Source organism: Trematomus bernacchii, unplaced genomic scaffold (genome assembly GCF_902827165.1).
Source record: "Trematomus bernacchii unplaced genomic scaffold, fTreBer1.1, whole genome shotgun sequence".
In the NCBI taxonomy this organism is placed as follows: Eukaryota; Metazoa; Chordata; class Actinopteri; order Perciformes; family Nototheniidae; genus Trematomus; species Trematomus bernacchii.
In genome coordinates this window covers 18,644,844-18,661,392 of record NW_022987593.1, presented here as the reverse complement: position 1 = coordinate 18,661,392, position 16,549 = coordinate 18,644,844, and the positions used below count along the sequence as shown (strand labels likewise).

The 16,549-nt window shown below is 40.2% G+C and overlaps 1 protein-coding gene across 1 annotated transcript; it reads left to right on the top strand.

The window, feature by feature from the left end:
- Positions 1–13,822: 13,822 nt before the first annotated feature.
- LOC117481998 lies at positions 13,823–16,257 on the top strand. The gene is made up of 5 exons (XM_034129943.1): positions 13,823–13,862; positions 13,940–14,019; positions 15,016–15,372; positions 15,489–15,682; positions 16,228–16,257. Exons 2-5 carry the CDS (start codon positions 13,950–13,952, stop codon positions 16,255–16,257), a joined length of 651 nt encoding a protein of 216 aa, XP_033985834.1. The 5' UTR covers positions 13,823–13,862; positions 13,940–13,949.
- Positions 16,258–16,549: the final 292 nt, after the last annotated feature.

Sequence of the window (16,549 nt, the reverse complement as noted above, 5' to 3'; positions counted from 1 at the left end):
TCAGTGTCTTGGTTAATAACTATCCTGCTGACAGAGACAATGAAGTCTATTTAAAACAGAGAGAGCCTAAACACATCACATTTCACTCCATGTACAGTTTAGATGTTCACTCCATGAAACATAAGCTCACTAGAAGACCTTGTTAGATGTTACTGTGTAAGATTCAAATCAGAATAAATCAACAGCCAGCTCTACAACAAGTGAAGGACCATCGGACGAGTGTTTGGAAAAGATCACGTTCTAAAATCTCTAGATTTCCGATTTCTGTTTCACTTTTCATTAATTTGCGGTATATAATGTTTAATTATTAGCTAGCAATACAAAGAAAAATCAAAGTAGTGTTGCTTTTGTATATCTCCCATATATGTCATTATTTTCTTTTTTTTATTACTGCCGAATTTTACTCCATATTTTATTCCTTTTTATTCCATTCTATTTCTATGTAAATACTGAATTTTTTTTTACTATATTTTTGATTATTTCTAATATTTGTTCATGTTATTTTTTATGTATGCACCATGACATCAAGTCAAGTTCCTCGTACGTGTAAACCTACCTGGTAATAAACCTGATTCTGATTCTGATGTGTCACTAGAAGGAAAGGAGCCACAGTGTTCATAATGATCTGGGATGTTTCTGATATGAAGATCCACAGACAGAGTTTTCAACTGAGAATCAATTTAAATTATTTGCCTTTTTGTCAAAACTTGTGGAAAATGCTTTTAGTCATATTTTATATATTTGTTTAGTCCACCCTTCCTTTCCCTTCCATCACCCCAACCCTCTATCCCTCAATCGTTCATCCCCATATCCATTCATCCTTTCATCCCTCCCTGAACCCTTGATCCCTAAATCCCTTCATCCCTCCTTCCCTTGACCATTCATTCCTTAATTGTCCGTTCCTTCACTTTATTCCTGCACCATACATCTTCTCTTTCTGTCTCCCTTCATCTATTTCTAGTTAATCTGGTGTTAACTTTCATCAAGTTCTATGTACTTTCTGGGCGCTTCTTTATTCAGACCAGACAGAAAAAGACCTGAGACTAAGTTCCCATACACTAATACCCCTTTCACACCGGCGCTTTTCCAGCTCCTGCTGGGAGCTAGAGCCTGAAAAGCGCTGGTTTTTCCTGTTCACACCGCAGCGGCGGCGCGTCATAGCTCCGGAATGCGGTTCACTTCCAGCTCCAAAAAATTGTCGGTCCAGAGGCAAGAGCTTCGGAGCTATGACGCGGCGTCGCTTACGTCTCTTACGTCGAGGCGTGCAGGAAACCTTACTTTGACCATCCGTTCGCTGTTATTGATCATTGTGGAGATACATGGGCTATACAGGTTGTCATGTCCGACTATCAGAAGTAGAATCATAATGAAAAATACGCCGGTAAAATGTGCCTATAGAAAACGGCTTAGCAAGTAGTCAGTTTAGCTTCGGTTGCTATGCTAACATCACCCATGTTATACCAGAGAAACTTTCATAACAGCGTTTTGATGCCAAACAGCGTCAATTCAGACTGACACACATTCACTTAAGGGGAACTGGGGATATGTATCAGCTGCTTGTGTGACAGTCAGACAGTGAATACTTTAGAGCCGTGTGAGCTAACCCGGAGCTAACGGGACAATAAACTCCCGTGGAAGAGCAGCCACTGCAGCGGTCGGTAAATGCCGCTGAAACACATTAATAAACAATGAACCACGGCACTCTGGAGAAAAGTATAAGGTTGGAGAAGTCGTTATTTAATTTAATCTGGCTTCGTATGATTAAAAGCAACACGACCCGATGCAGTCACCGGCCCGTTGTTGTTGTGGGAGAAAAGGGAAACGGGAGCTGAACCAGAAAAGCTCTCGCGAGGAGCTAGAAAGTGAAAAGCGCCGGTGTGAAAGCCGCATGAGAGACCAAGCACTCTCCTGGCTGGCTCTCCATTTAATGTCGGAGATGTTTAAATCCATGTTTGGTCCATAATATGAACACGGACCTCCTCACCAACATTTCCATATTTACCGTCTTCACAGATTCAAAAAAGTGTCCTGGAAACGGAGTTCAGAGTTTGATGCATAGAAGTTTGGAAGTGTTGAAGGTCCTGCCACTCCTTTTCATCTACTAAACATGGTCAGTACCCCTGTAACTTGACCACAAGTGCAGTCAAGTTGGAGTCATATGTGTCTCATTGGTAGCCAAAGATAAGGTGAGAATATAGTATAGAATATACAGAGCACTTCTATAAGGAAAGTTCACTAAACCCACCACTCCTATATCCTGCCTGGATTACAGTTGGTCCTCCAGACCAGCCTTACCCCTTCCTCTTACATTTCCTCAGTGCTCAATGAACAAATAAACCTGTAATAAAAGTTTAACTGACATATTGTTGAGGAGTGGAAAATGCTAAAGAAAAATGTCCAATTTGGAAAAGCTTGTGCAACGCCCTGATTATGAGTCGTTATTCCAGTAAAACACGTTTTAAAGAGTTGCTTTCCAATATGTCAAAGATGTTGGTCCTCGGTGTGAAGTGTAAGTCTACTATACAGTAAATTACCTCTAATGCTAAAAGACTAAAATGGCAATAGGTTTCACTCATTTGATCTTTAAAAACTAAATATGCATTTACATTTGTCAAAACAATCACTGATGGATGTTAGAATGTGTCTCAGGGTGCTGATTCAGTATCTGATGTTTCACTGTCCTCTAGTGGAGGATCTTAAGTGAGACAGATTCAGGCTTCATCACTCAGAGAGCTCCCTCCACCGTCTGCTTTAAAGGATCAGTTCACCCAAACTAAAACACTTATTTCCCCCTTTGTGACGGTCTGTCTGTTTTCCTGTTTCATTTTCAAAAGTGTTCACCCCCTGTCTTATGTCTGTGTCTGCTTCCTGTCTCTGTGTTTTCCCTCCTTTTTGATTTTTGATTCTGTTCACCGGGTACCATTGTGTTTTTCCTGCTCTGCCTAGCTCTGTCTTGTTCTTTGATTCGTTATGCATGTATTTAAGTTCTGTTTGTTTTGTGGGTTCTTTGAGATTACTAAGGAGTGATTTCTGGTTTGTACGCTGTATATCAAGACGACCTTCAATAAAGGTCCTTTTCTGTTTCGAGACCTTCTCTGCCTCTGCCTTACCCTCGGGTCATCCACCTCCCTGAGTCAGTAGTATGTAAGCAGTCAGTAGTATATAAGCAGTCAGTAGTGTATAAGTAGTCAGTAGTATGTAAGCAGTCAGTAGTATATAAGCAGTCAGTAGTATGTAAGCAGTCAGTTGTATATAAGCAGTCAGTCGTGCAGGGGTACTCAAATACAAATCTTAAAGGTCCAAAAAAATGTTTTCAATAAGACAAAGGTCCATTTATTACGGTCATTCAAACTTTTAAACAATTGCAACAAGATTCTTAACACGAGGTTGCAAAAACAAAAATAATCTGTATGCAGCAGTTTTCATTGTTATTGTGTCTGTGCTTGATCCCTCAGAGTCGCAGTGTGAGCTGCACAGTTATGAATAAAGGCAGCTGCACCCTCTTTCATTCAGCATTCCCATTATTGCTTTATAAATGTCTTGCCCCCTTGTGTGTCCACTGAGGTTCGTCAGGCCCAACACATCTTCAACAAACTCCCCCTTTGCCTCATCATAAAAACTCACAAACACCAGCAACTGAGCATTGTCAGTGGTGTCAGTGGACTCATCCACAGCTAAGGAAATGCACTGTGCATTTTTTATTCCATCACAAAGCTGATTCATCAAATCACCAGCCAGTATTTATGTTCTTCTGGTTGCTGTGGAATCTGAGAGGGGGATTTGCTTGATTTGACCTGTTATTTCCTCTTTTTGTTTGCCTTCAAACATGGTCTCCATCACTTCAGTCATGCATTCTTTTATACTTCAGTTATTATCCAGTGGAATGTCCTTACCTACTGGCCTAGTTAAATCAAAGTGGTTATTTCTTTTTGTCTGGGCAGTGGGCAGTGTAGTTTTACACACCGTCTTATTTGACTTTCTCAGGACTTAAAACTGTTTTTGGGGGCAGACCCCACAAAGAAAAAAATATATTTACACACGTAAGGTCATCATCTTAACAGTTTTGTATGCTCATCCGTGAGCAGAGCATCAAGTTGACATGTCTATTACAGCTGAATGCGGCGATTACCATTTTGTTCAGCAAAACGCCTCACAAACTGATTAAGATCAACAGCTTTAGTGCGTTTTGATTCAATGCAGAGTACAGCCAAACTTGACAGTCTCTTCTCTGTCATTGTAGACCGCAAATACCTCATTCCTTCAGTACTTGGGTCCGAATGCTTCTCGTTTTGCGCCGTACCGTTCAAATGAAATCGCCGCCAATCATATTTCCACGCTCGCGCCAGGGCCGGGGGAGTGGTTACAAGACGTGCGTCTTGTGCTGCATTCACTTGCACTCGGACATTAGAGACTTTCTCTCATAAATGTCCGATGAGCCACAACTTTTCTTTCAAAACAAAGCTGCCAACTGGGGTGGCAGCTGGGGTGGCAAGGCCTATTTTTAGGGTGGCAGTTGCCACCCCATGCCACCCCGGTAGGTGAAACTAGGCTACTAGCTACAGTACAGATGCAACTAGATGAGCTGTTAACTCTCGCTCTGACTTCTTTTTTTTTAAACACACACGCATTTTTCCCACCCGCATTCCGCAAAGACCCGCCCTACTGTGCCTCTGATTCGCAGACTGTTGGTGGGGGGAAAAAACACTGACGGGATGCTGAATGTGATTGGACCAATGCGTTGACAGACACACACAGACAGTGGAACAGTCGTACATGCAGAGCGCTGTTTGCAGTGGACATAGCGGAGAATTTTGACTCGTTGCGTTGTGGCGATGTCTCACAGATAACACAGATAATACAGATAATACATATTAAAAGTATAATTTGCTCAGAGTCCAGAGAGAGTTGTGGTTCGGTCCGGATCCGGACCGGAGTCCGGACTTTGAGGATGCCTGCAGTAGTGTATAAGCAGTCAGTAGTATGTAAGCAGTCAGTAGTATATAAGCAGCAGTCAGTAGTATATATAAGCAGTCAGTAGCTAAGCAGCAAAACGGGTCTTTAACCATAGTTTTCTTATTTAAGAAAAGTTTATATTTTGTTAAAAAACATTACTTTACTGAGTAGCGGGTGTTAACTGGCATTTGGCTCATCATGCATATTAATAATCTAAACAGGAAGGAAATCTAGTCTTCTAACGGAGCGTCCACACAGCAGCGTTAAAAAAATCTTGGAGGTGGGCGTATCTGAAGCTTCGGGATTTTTTGCGAGTAACGCGACCAACAACCGATCACATGAATCTCCCGCCCCCGACAAACGAAGCAAAAAAGCCCGAAGTAAACTGGATATAAACTCCCCAAACAGGCGAAAACCTACCACTGTCTCTGCCACCTCCCTCCATGCCTGGCTCCTCCGGTTTGTATCCCGGTAGGTAAATAGGGACTGGTCATAAAGCACCGGGTGATTCCCTACCGCTAATTTCTCCTCCATTTTTTGGAATATGAGGAAATGACCTGCGGTATGTCTCTCCCAGCATACACGCGGTTTGATTGGCTAGCGCTTGAACTGTCAGATTTGCATAAACGGGATTTGATTGGTTGACGCTTCCACCTCAGCTTCAAAAGTTGAACATTGCTCAACTTTTGAATCCTGAAAATCCTGAAAATCTCCACTCTGCTTCTCACAATGCAGTTCGGCGAAAAGTGAGGCAAAGTGACGTCACCCTATTAAAAGTGGATGGGCAGAAGCGTTTTTAACGCTGCTGTGTGGACGCTCCGTAACAGCCTGATATCCGTCTTCTGCTCATTGGTACAGAGGAAAGTTATCTTTAAACACATCGTTCCTCCTTCACTGTAAGTAGTGATGGGAATTATGGCTCTTTGAAGGGAGCCGGATCTTATGGCTCCGTTCCTTTCAAAGAGCCGTTCAAAAGAGCCGTTCAAAAGAGCCGTTTTTTAAAAGGGGGCGGGGTTACTAGGTTTATCTGCGAAATAATGACCAGGATAATGATTGACTGGATTGCCAGACCTAATGTCAATAATCGGCATTGTAAACATGACACAAGGTGGCGCCATATCCATGTCATCATGTCAGTGAATGTACTTTGAATTTACCCTCTGTATGTGTTAAGTAAATAAAGTTGCCTTGCCTTGAATGAAATTCACGCAACTCTTAATATTAGATAGTGTGTTTTTAAGTGGCGATGGAGATTATTTGTTGACCCTGCTTTAAAGGATATTTTGCCTTTACAAATGGTGCGCTTTATCACTGCCTGGGTTTTGGTTGAAGTGCATCCAAATGCTGCTGCGTTTTCGCGTTTGGCTCATTTTCCATCCGAAAAACACGTCGTCTACCTGTCCTGTACCACTTGTTATGACTTCTCTCTCTCGCGTATTCCGTTAAGACCAACCCCATCTCACTCCTCGTGCTGAAACCTACCAATCAGAGTAGGGGCAAGTCTTCACAGAATACGTTTGGGGAACAAAATCAAGCTTTTTAAAAGGCGAGTGGATTTTGGCAGGCAGTGAGTGCGGACCAACGATTGAACGATAACAAGAACGGCTCTCACCAAGTAGGACTCGGTTCCCCTCGTTCGTACTAAAGAGCCGTTCAAAAGAATCGGCTCGTTCGCGACCGACACATCACTAACTGTAAGTAGAAACAGTTTATTGATGTAATGATTCTGTATACCTCCTGTGAACATTATTTAATCTGACATGTTTTATAGTCTCACAGAGATGAGAGGAGCAGCTATGAGTTCACACTCACATGTTGGTCTAACAGTGCATTATTTACAGTTGACATTAGCATGTTTTACTGAATCATTTTCAACCCACAGCATTTATTCAGGTGACACTCACTTATTTATCCGACTTGAACCGAGTTTGCTTCAGGGTAAAGACATGTTGAATTCCTGGTGCTTCAAATCATGAATTAATAAGAAGTTTATTCCGGATTTTAACCATTAACAGCTTATTCTATTCATGTATCCACCATGTTTGTGAGTACGCGCAATGCACGCTGGGAACACAGACTCCTTTCAAAATAAAAGCACTTCCTCTTCTTCTTCTGTGGTGTTTTACGGCTGTTTGCTTCCACAGTGTTGCATCACTGCCTCCCTCTGGATTTTACTGTTTCTCACACTTTTATAAAGTCTTTCCATCAGACCAGACATTCTTAAAAAACGTGCTTTCTCCACAATCTATTGACATGTATAGACTTTTTGCACTACTTTTTATTTTGTTTTGTATTTTGTGTTATTGTATTTTATTATATATGTTGCATTGTTGGAGGAGCTCATGTCAGAATAATTTCATTGCCATCTCTACACTGTAGCTTATGTGCATATGACAATAAAACCTTTGAATCTTGAATTGAATCTTGAATCATGGGTGTCACTTTATTAGAAAAAGTGGTGGAGACCATTTCTCCAGATTTAACATCAGCACAGCAGAAGACAAAAGATATTCCTCTCCTGGGTGTTGAACCTCGAACACCTGCATGAAAACCCAAATGCATAAACCTCTAGACTGGCAGTGTGGTTTTAAAACAATGAATGCCAAACTACAGGTCTTGTTGTGATGTGATTTAGAGTGAATCTGTACCTGTATGCACACAACGAGCACACAGGTATTGAGGACAGAACATGGCATAAGTATAACATAAATAAATACATTAATACATGATAAATACAGGAATACAAAAATACAAGAATAAATAAATATGGAAAAAAACCGAGAAATAAATACATGTGGAAATAAATACAGGAATAATAAAAAAAGAAATACTGAAATTTGTGTCTAATTAAAAAATGAGAGTTGGGAATAATACAGAACACACATTATTATATATATTTAATGTATTTTTTACATTTATTTTCACTTATATTTATAGATTAATTAATGTCTGTGTCTGTGTTTCACACAATGTTGTTCTGCTTGGTCGCCTTGTATTCTGTGGATACGACAACCTTTATAACAAACTTACTTTCAATTGCTCTGAAGGTTTCAACAAGTGTCTTTAACAATATCTTTGAGCTGCTATCATATTCAATTTCACTTCCTCTGACCAGTCCCCCTTTTATTTGGAAGCTTTGTGTCAAGTTGTACACAGTGCAAGGAGAAACACTTCTCTATTCAATACATATTTTAAAAAGCTTACAGCACCGGGAATTTCCAGCATATTCATGTTCTGTATTAACCTCAAAGCCCCCTGAGACAAAAGTACAATTTGTCATATTGGGCTGAATAAATAAACTTTGATTGACTTTTATTGATGGATTTGGCGCTAGAAGTATACTTCTCTTCAGAGCCCTCAAGAGCCAGATATAAATGTTTATTAGCGTCAAAAATGGTGTTGCTATTAAAGGTTTTGCTTCTACCTAAAACTCAGTAACAGGAGTGTAATGGATGGGATTTCTAACAGGTTTGAGGTCTTTGATTTTAAGCTCTTCTCCACTGTAGCAGTGAGATAACGCACACATTTAACAAGCAGCACAATACACACTAGGATAAATCAACATGATAACTTGGCTTCTTCTGACTCAAAGACAACAGCTCTTCCTCTCAGCCACATCTGAATGATGGGCTGTAGTTCAGAAATGATGATCAAGTTATAGCCGGTATGTCCAGATCGAGATAACCGTTTTGTTTGTAAGAATGGAGGTTTGGTAAAATTGGAAAGATACCATGGCTTACTGTTACTATTTACATTAATTATGTGACCGTCTCTGTTTCCTGTAGATATTTAATTGCTCTTTTTACTGCACTGTTAGTGTACAGTTTTACTATTATGCTGCTGTCTTTATTGTATTTTTGTAACTCTGGCATAACAATTGAAGTCTTATCTTATCTTAATTCCATCGATTCTAAAGGACTCTGAGCAGATGTAAATAATTGGACTGTCACTTCCTGTGATGAGTTTCAACAAATGTATTTACCTCACTGTCTGCTTTGTGTGACCTGAGTGTCTGTATGTGTGTTGCTGTGTGTACCTGTCTGTGTGCTTTCTGTGTTACTGTGTCAGTCTGTGTGTTTCCTGTGTTACTTTCTGAAACTGTGTCGGTTTTCTCTGCGTTGTGGCGGGGTGGTGCGGCTAGGTGTAAGAGGTCGGGTGGAAAGATAAACAAAGGAAAAACAACAAAATACACCAAATCTGAATTAATGTAAACACAAATCAATAAACAAATTAAACCAAATTAAAGTAAATGTAAATATCATCATTGCACTCATTTATCTATTTACCCACCAGAGGTCGCCAGCAGACATGGCAGTGTCCAAAGACACTGAACCAGGGCTCTAGGTTTTCTGTTTGATTTTAAAATAGGTAAAATATACTATTGCTACGAGGGATGCTACTAGAAAGAAGAATAAACGAGAACTAGAGAATGCAATTCCTGAAGAAATTGCTAGTGGGAATGCTTTATGCTGAAAAGCTGACGCTGAACTGCTATGCTGAAATGTAATGTCTAAGAAGAAAGTGAAGAATTTAGATTGAAATGATACATGAACACTGGGGGCTTGAATGTGTGATGAGAGAAGAAAAGAAAGTAAAAAGGCTTGGAAAAGCAGCAGAATATTTGAACTGCAAACTTTTGAACTAACTTGATGGCGAATGATCTGTCGCCATGCCAACGGCATTTGATGACATCCCATAATACGCTTAGATGCGTTGATGGCTGCATCGTTACCAAACCTGTGTAGTTTTGGGCCGTTTGGAGCATTTTCCCTGAAGTTATGAGAAAACCGTGTTTCATGGCGAGCATTGTGTTGCCATGGCAACGGCATTTGAAGAAATCTCAAAACTGTCCCGTAGATGTCTTCACGGCTGGACTGTTGGCATGTGAAGTTTTAGCACTTTTTGACAATTTTCATAGGAGTTATAGCAATATCGTGTTTTATTGCAAGGGATGGCAACAGCTTTTGAGGAAAACTCACTAATGGCACATAGACATGTTAAGGACTGGACCATTAACTGTCATCTGAAGTCTGGTGGTGTTTGGACCATTTGCATAGGTATCATCACAACATCGTGTTTTATGGCGAGGGATGCGTTTCCATGGAAACAGCCTATGGTGAGATCTCAGATTTGGCGTAGAGCTGTTGAGGCATGAACCGGTGATATACAAGCGAAGTTTGGGGGCGATCGGACCGTGTCCATTGGAGTTAAAGCGACATCGTGTTTCATGGCGAGGGATGCGTTTCCATGGAAACGGCATATGATGACACCCCATAATTGACATAGAGCTGTTGAGGGCCGGACCATTAACCATTATCTGAAGTCTGGTGCTGTTTTAGAGCATTTGCATAGGTATCACGACAACATCGTGTTTTAAGGCGAGGGATGCGTTTCCATGGAAACGGCACATGGTGAGATCTCAGATTTGGCGTAGAGCTGTTGAGGCATGGACCGGTGATATACAAGTGAAGATTGGGGGACGATTGGACCGTGTCCATTGGAGTTACAGCGACATCGTGTTTCATGGCGAGTGGTCTGTCGCCATGGCAACGGCATTTGATGACACCCCATAATACACTTAGATGCGTTGATGGCTGCATCGTTACCAAACCTGTGAAGTTTTGGGCCGTTTGGAGCATTTTCACTGAAGTTATGAGAAAACCGTGTTTCATGGCGAGCATTGTGTTGCCATGGCAACGGCATTTGAAGAAACCCCATAATTGACGTAGAGCTGTTGAGCTAACGACGACAGCTGTGTGTCACCAATATTGTATAAAATTGGTGGAACATGTTGAAGTCAGTATGAAGTCTCCATCAGACAGAAAATAATAGGCTCAGACAGTGGGTGTTTCTCAATCGCGAGTACGCTTGCTTGGTAGCACATGTCTGCCGAGCATCTTGCTTCAGAAGCGAGTCAAGAATACTTCCTGGCATTCGGAAAACACTAGCCTCATCCCAATACCCCTCCTCGACTCCTCTCTTCCCCTCCTCCGGGACTTGACCCGGAAATCGATCAAGACACGCCATTTTGAAGGACGTCCCAATAGCTGAAATGCACACGGAGGAGTCGAGGAGGGGTGAGGGAGGAGACGAAAGGGAGGATACACGAGAGCAGACTACGCGGAAGTGTTTTCACTACTCGCATATAAAAGCCCCGCCCCCACCTTCACAGCTGGTCGATTTCAACACAGGAAAACGGAGAACTGGAAGAATGAGTGGAAAAGCGTCACATAAATGTATAAGTGCTCACAGCTCCGTGGGAATTATTATGTGCAATTCATTTCTTAAGGTTATAGGCTACTAACAATTTAAGTCATGTTTAATGATCTTGAACGTCACTAAAACATAGCTATTAAGAAAGCTATTTCATAAATGGCTAGATCTTGATAAATAACAATTATTTGTTTTGTTTTGTGTTAAGATATTCAGGAGTTCAATTATTTAAAATTCACAGTCCTGAATGTGGGTTTGTGGTAAATGTGGGGATCTACAGGACACACATTTTCAGAGTAAAGGCTTTCACATTATTATAATTATAATTTTATTGAAATGTACATTTTACACCAAAACGGAACACAAAAGCAGGACCAACCATCATACATTGAATTCCTTGACTAAAAAGAGAAAGATTTATCATTTAAATACATATTTAACAATAAATGGGCCGGTTCTAAGGGGTTATTCAGTTAAACCCAATGAGAGGGGATACAGCTGTGCACATGTCATCATTAACAGACGTCGTTTAAGAGTGACGTTTGAGTGAACGAGGACATCCCAATTAATACCTGAGGACTCCTCTGTCCTCGCGTCACCTCCTCGTGTCTCTCGCTCGCATCTTACGGAGGCGGAGCTAAGACGCAAGGAAGGGACGCGAGTGAGGGAAAGGAGGAGTCGAGGAGGGGTATTGAGACGAGGCTGAAGAGTGGAACAGGCTAGCAAGTGTGCAGGTGTGCGTCATATGAGAGGCCCCGCCTTACATCTTCCGCCACAGATTTGGGGAAATTGGTCCGTGCGCAAAGCATTGTGGGGATTTTAAGACCGCGGAGTCTACTCATGTGCAGCCTCGATATTTCTCCAAACGGAGTACGCCGGGCTCGGTAGATTTCCAAGTATGCTGGAGATTGGAACAGTACTTCGGCGGCACTCGGTGACGTAGTATGCTTGAAATAGTGGTTCTGCAGCGGCTTTACTCGCGATTGAGAAACACCCACAGTCTGTTAAACTCCAGTGACCACGTCGTTAGCTCAAACACGAACACCTGTGTGTTATGACATCATCGTGTTCCATGACACAGGTGTTTATATTTGAGCTAACGAGGTGTGCAGAGATCAAAGGTTTCCATTGTTCTGAATGAGAGATAAACCTCACGTTTTGTCGAAGAACTGTAACAGATATCTGTGCAATTTCAAAACGTGAAGCATCTCAAGGACCTTGAGTATCTGAAGTGTAATTTTTGTGTACTTTCGGGTTAATAATGTGGCCTTTTTGGCAGTTTAACTAAAGGTGTGCGGCTGCTGCTGTGAGGAAATATCAGCCTGAAATTACAATGGGCTTTAATGGAGGCATGTTGAACGTTTTTGTCACTTCATGCCCTCAAGAGGCATTTTGTTTAATTATTTTTTGCTTAATTATTTGTAATTTTTCAAGCTACGAGATGTTTTCCTACATTTGTCATGAAAAATGATGTCTCAGGAATATAGGGTTTGGGAATTATGGCAGTTTAAAAAAAAAATATGAAGGCAAATGTCAAGATTTCCTCCACTCTAGCTGTGACATCACGCACTCTAGTTAATGTTAAAATCTGAAGAAAGCCTTTTTACCAAGGTCTGAACAATGTTTAATATCTCTAAAAGTAAGAATCAGATTTAAAGGTTGTGTTACACGAATAATGTCAGAAAGATGTGTAACATTTTAAAGTTGGAATGAGGTTTCTGAGTGAAAGTATGAATGAACAGTTAGCAGTTGAAGTCGCATGAAGATTTTGAAGATTTGTTGAAGTCTGAAGAATTTCTCCATTGACTTCAATGGTTAAAAATGTGATGAATTATGGGATGTATCTCTGGAATTATGAAAGTTATGAATGATAAAAGTAATAGCCATCGATTCCCGACCGAGCTGAACATTTTGATGTTCGAACGGAGTTTCTGCGATGTGGAATGTGGGAGGAGAAAGCCGGCAAAATAACGGGCGGAATCAAGATTTTGAATAACAGATAGTTGGAATGCTGTCAACAGCATTCCCACTAAATTATGAAGGAAACTTCTTCCATGACATAGATCAACATCAACATGTTAAATCAATAAATAGCTCCAACAATAATTATTGGAACATTTTGTGTCTGATTCCTTCCAGTCCACTTGATTATGTGTGTGTTCACGTCTCAGTGTTCTGCATTTCTCTACAAACAGAAGCAACCTGACCGCAGAGAGAACAGAGAAGAAACAAACCAAGATAATTGATATGGCATTTTCCATTTTCTCTTATAATTAATTTGGTTCTCTTCATCCTGTTCAGTTAAACTGCCTCGTGGTTTCACAGGTTAATGCCTTCCTGTTCCTTCACTACACCTGCAGACTGTGTGACGTCCTCAGTGCTCATAGAGATCAACTGTTATTCTCCTCTTAATTTGAATTCTCTTGTTTCAGTGGTATATCGGCAGCAAAACAAGTTTTAACCATAGTTTATTTTGTATAAGAAAAGTTTATACTTTGTAAAACAACAACACTTTACTGAGTAGTGGGTGTTAACTGGCATTTTGTTGTGTAGTGGGTGTTACTGGGGTTTGGCTCATCATGCATATTAATAATCTAAAGAGGAAGTAAATCTAGTCTCTTAACAGCCTGATATCCGTATTCTGCTCATTGGTGACAGAGGAAAGGCATCTTTAAACACATCGTTATTCCTTCAGTGTAAGTATAAACAGTTTATTGATGTAATGATTCTGTATACCTCCTGTGAACATTATTTAATCTGACATGTTTTATAGTCTCACAGAGATGAGAGGAGCAGCTATGAGTTTAACTGCAGCAGCGAGTGGATTAGTTGTCTTCCTGCTCTCTGTGTCAGGTACTGTACATCTACACTTACATTCATCACATGAACAGAGGGGATTCTGGGAAAATGTGGGACTTGTAAAAGCAGGTCATTTGTAGAAATAAGTGGATCGGGGTTGGATGAAATGCAAACTTTCCAGAAATATTCCAAATATATGTTTTGTGTAGCTTTGTTGAAACGGGTAGTCTTTTAGTGTTACATGTAATGGATACTTGTAAAAATGTATTTCCTGTATTGGTCAACGTAATTTGAACACAAAAGTAACTGTGTGCTTATTACTCTTACACGCTTCAATCTGAGAATATTGTTCATTCATAACTGTTCCCTCCTCACCATGTTATAACATTTTGCTATGTTGTATTTTTAAGATGAGCCTGTTTAAAAAAATGTTTGTAGTTTTCATAAAAATGTTAGTGTTTTCGAGGGATATTTTCTTACTAGTCATTTCATACTGTCTCAACTTCTCTCATGTCGCCACTCTGCACCGAACCCTTCTAGTTCCTTCTCTACTCTCTGACTGTTATATTTCCACACTGTGAGTTAAAAGCAGTCTTCTTCTTTTTCTTATCTGTATATCAGACAGAAGCTGCTCACACCTCAGTGCTCAGTATTTACTGATATTTTCACACTTACCTCAGCAGCAACCTGACCACAGAGCGAACAGAGAGGGAACTGTTCAGAGAATCACACACTATTCTAATTAATATGATCGCTAATCATTCACAGTTCATTTATATGAAGGCATTTTCCAATCTCGTGTCAAACTGAACATACCCTTTTTGTGTAGACTTCTGTTCTGCCTGGTTTGATTAAGAAACAACAAAGTCAAAGAGTATCATTGGTTTTAAAGTGCCTAAGAAGGAATTCACATGTGTTTTTCTGCTCTATCCCAGTAACGTTTGTAAAATGTTTATTTTTACATTCTTTGTTGAAAGTACTGATCAGGCAATTTCTCAACAATTTATAGATTATCTTTGATTCTAGTTTCTGATGTGCTCTGTGTTTCAGTGGTTCAGGGTCAGGATGGCTGGGGAGTGGCTTACTCTTCTACTAAGATCTGTGCAGTGAAAGGATCAACAGTGGAGATAAGATGCAGCTTCACATACCCATCTACATGGAATGGTGGTGTTAACACAGTAGTGAAAACATTCTGGTTCACTAAATGGAAAGGTGGTGTACGTGTAGATCTGACCACAGACTCAGAGTATGCAGGTCGTGTAGAGGATCTCGGTGAAAAGAACATCTGCACTCTGAGAATCAAAAACCTGAGAGAGAGCGACTCAGCTGAGTACAAGTTCAGGTTTGAAACAAACCAAGCAGGAGGAAAATATAGTGGTTCACCTGGAGTCACTTTGTCCGTCACAAGTAACAATTTTCAATGATATGTTAATGATTTATTAATGTTTTGGTTAAAATAATAATATGCGTGTGTTTTGAGAGTTTTTGTCTTAAATAACATTCATGTTCCTTCACAAATCCAGATCTCCAGGTCACATCAGGTACAAACTGGCTGTCTTGTCAGAACAGTTATCCTCAATCTTATAATCCTTCCTACATCTGGTACAAGAACGGACAAATAATTCAGGGGGAAACATCTTATTATACAAGCAACCCAAACAATGCAGACAGTTATTCCTGTGCTTTGAAGGGATATGAGGACTGTCCCTCTCCTGCAGTGTGTGAGTTTACTCTTACACACATACATTGACATTACAATGACGTTATAGACATACTGTACATAACCATACCGGAGTCTTCTAAAGTACATTACATCAGTTTCATTTTTATCCGGGCAACTTACAATAAGTGGAGACAACCATAAAGATAAAAACAAGTATCCTACAAGCATTTTAGCTTTCAATAAACCCAACATGTTACATACATAAATTACTTTTTTATGAATACAAATGTGTACAGTTCTTTTTTAATGACATTTTGAAGTATAAAAACGTTGTTGCTGCATTAACTGTTTGATGTTATACAGTTTATTTTACTTAGATGCTCTATTAAAGCCAGTTCACAGAGAGAAGCATGAGTTTTGAAGCCATTAACATTAAGATTAAGCAAATTTAGTGGCTTTCTCCATAAGCAGAAATCTTTGATTTTACACCTGATCAAATTACAATATAGATGACTAGGGATAGTTTAAAATAAATTATAAAATAGTCAATCATGCGTCATAAAAAAAATATAATCTTTAACATGAATGTTTTCTTCCAGATGGTCCAAAGCTCCCCTCTGTGTCAGTGAGTCCCTCTGCTGAGATAGAGGAGGGCAGTTCAGTGACTCTGACCTGTAGCAGTGATGCTAACCCAGCAGCTAACTACACCTGGTACAAGAAGAATGGAAATCAGAAACTTACTCCTCTCACTACAGAACCAAAGCTTTTCTTCAGCCCCATCCAGTCCTCTGACTCTGGACAGTATTTCTGTGCGGCTGAGAACGAGCTGGGGAAACGGACATCTGAAATGATCTCTGTTGATGTGAAATGTGAGGAAATACAGTTTATCAATTGTAATTGTCATGTTTTAATCACTTGAAA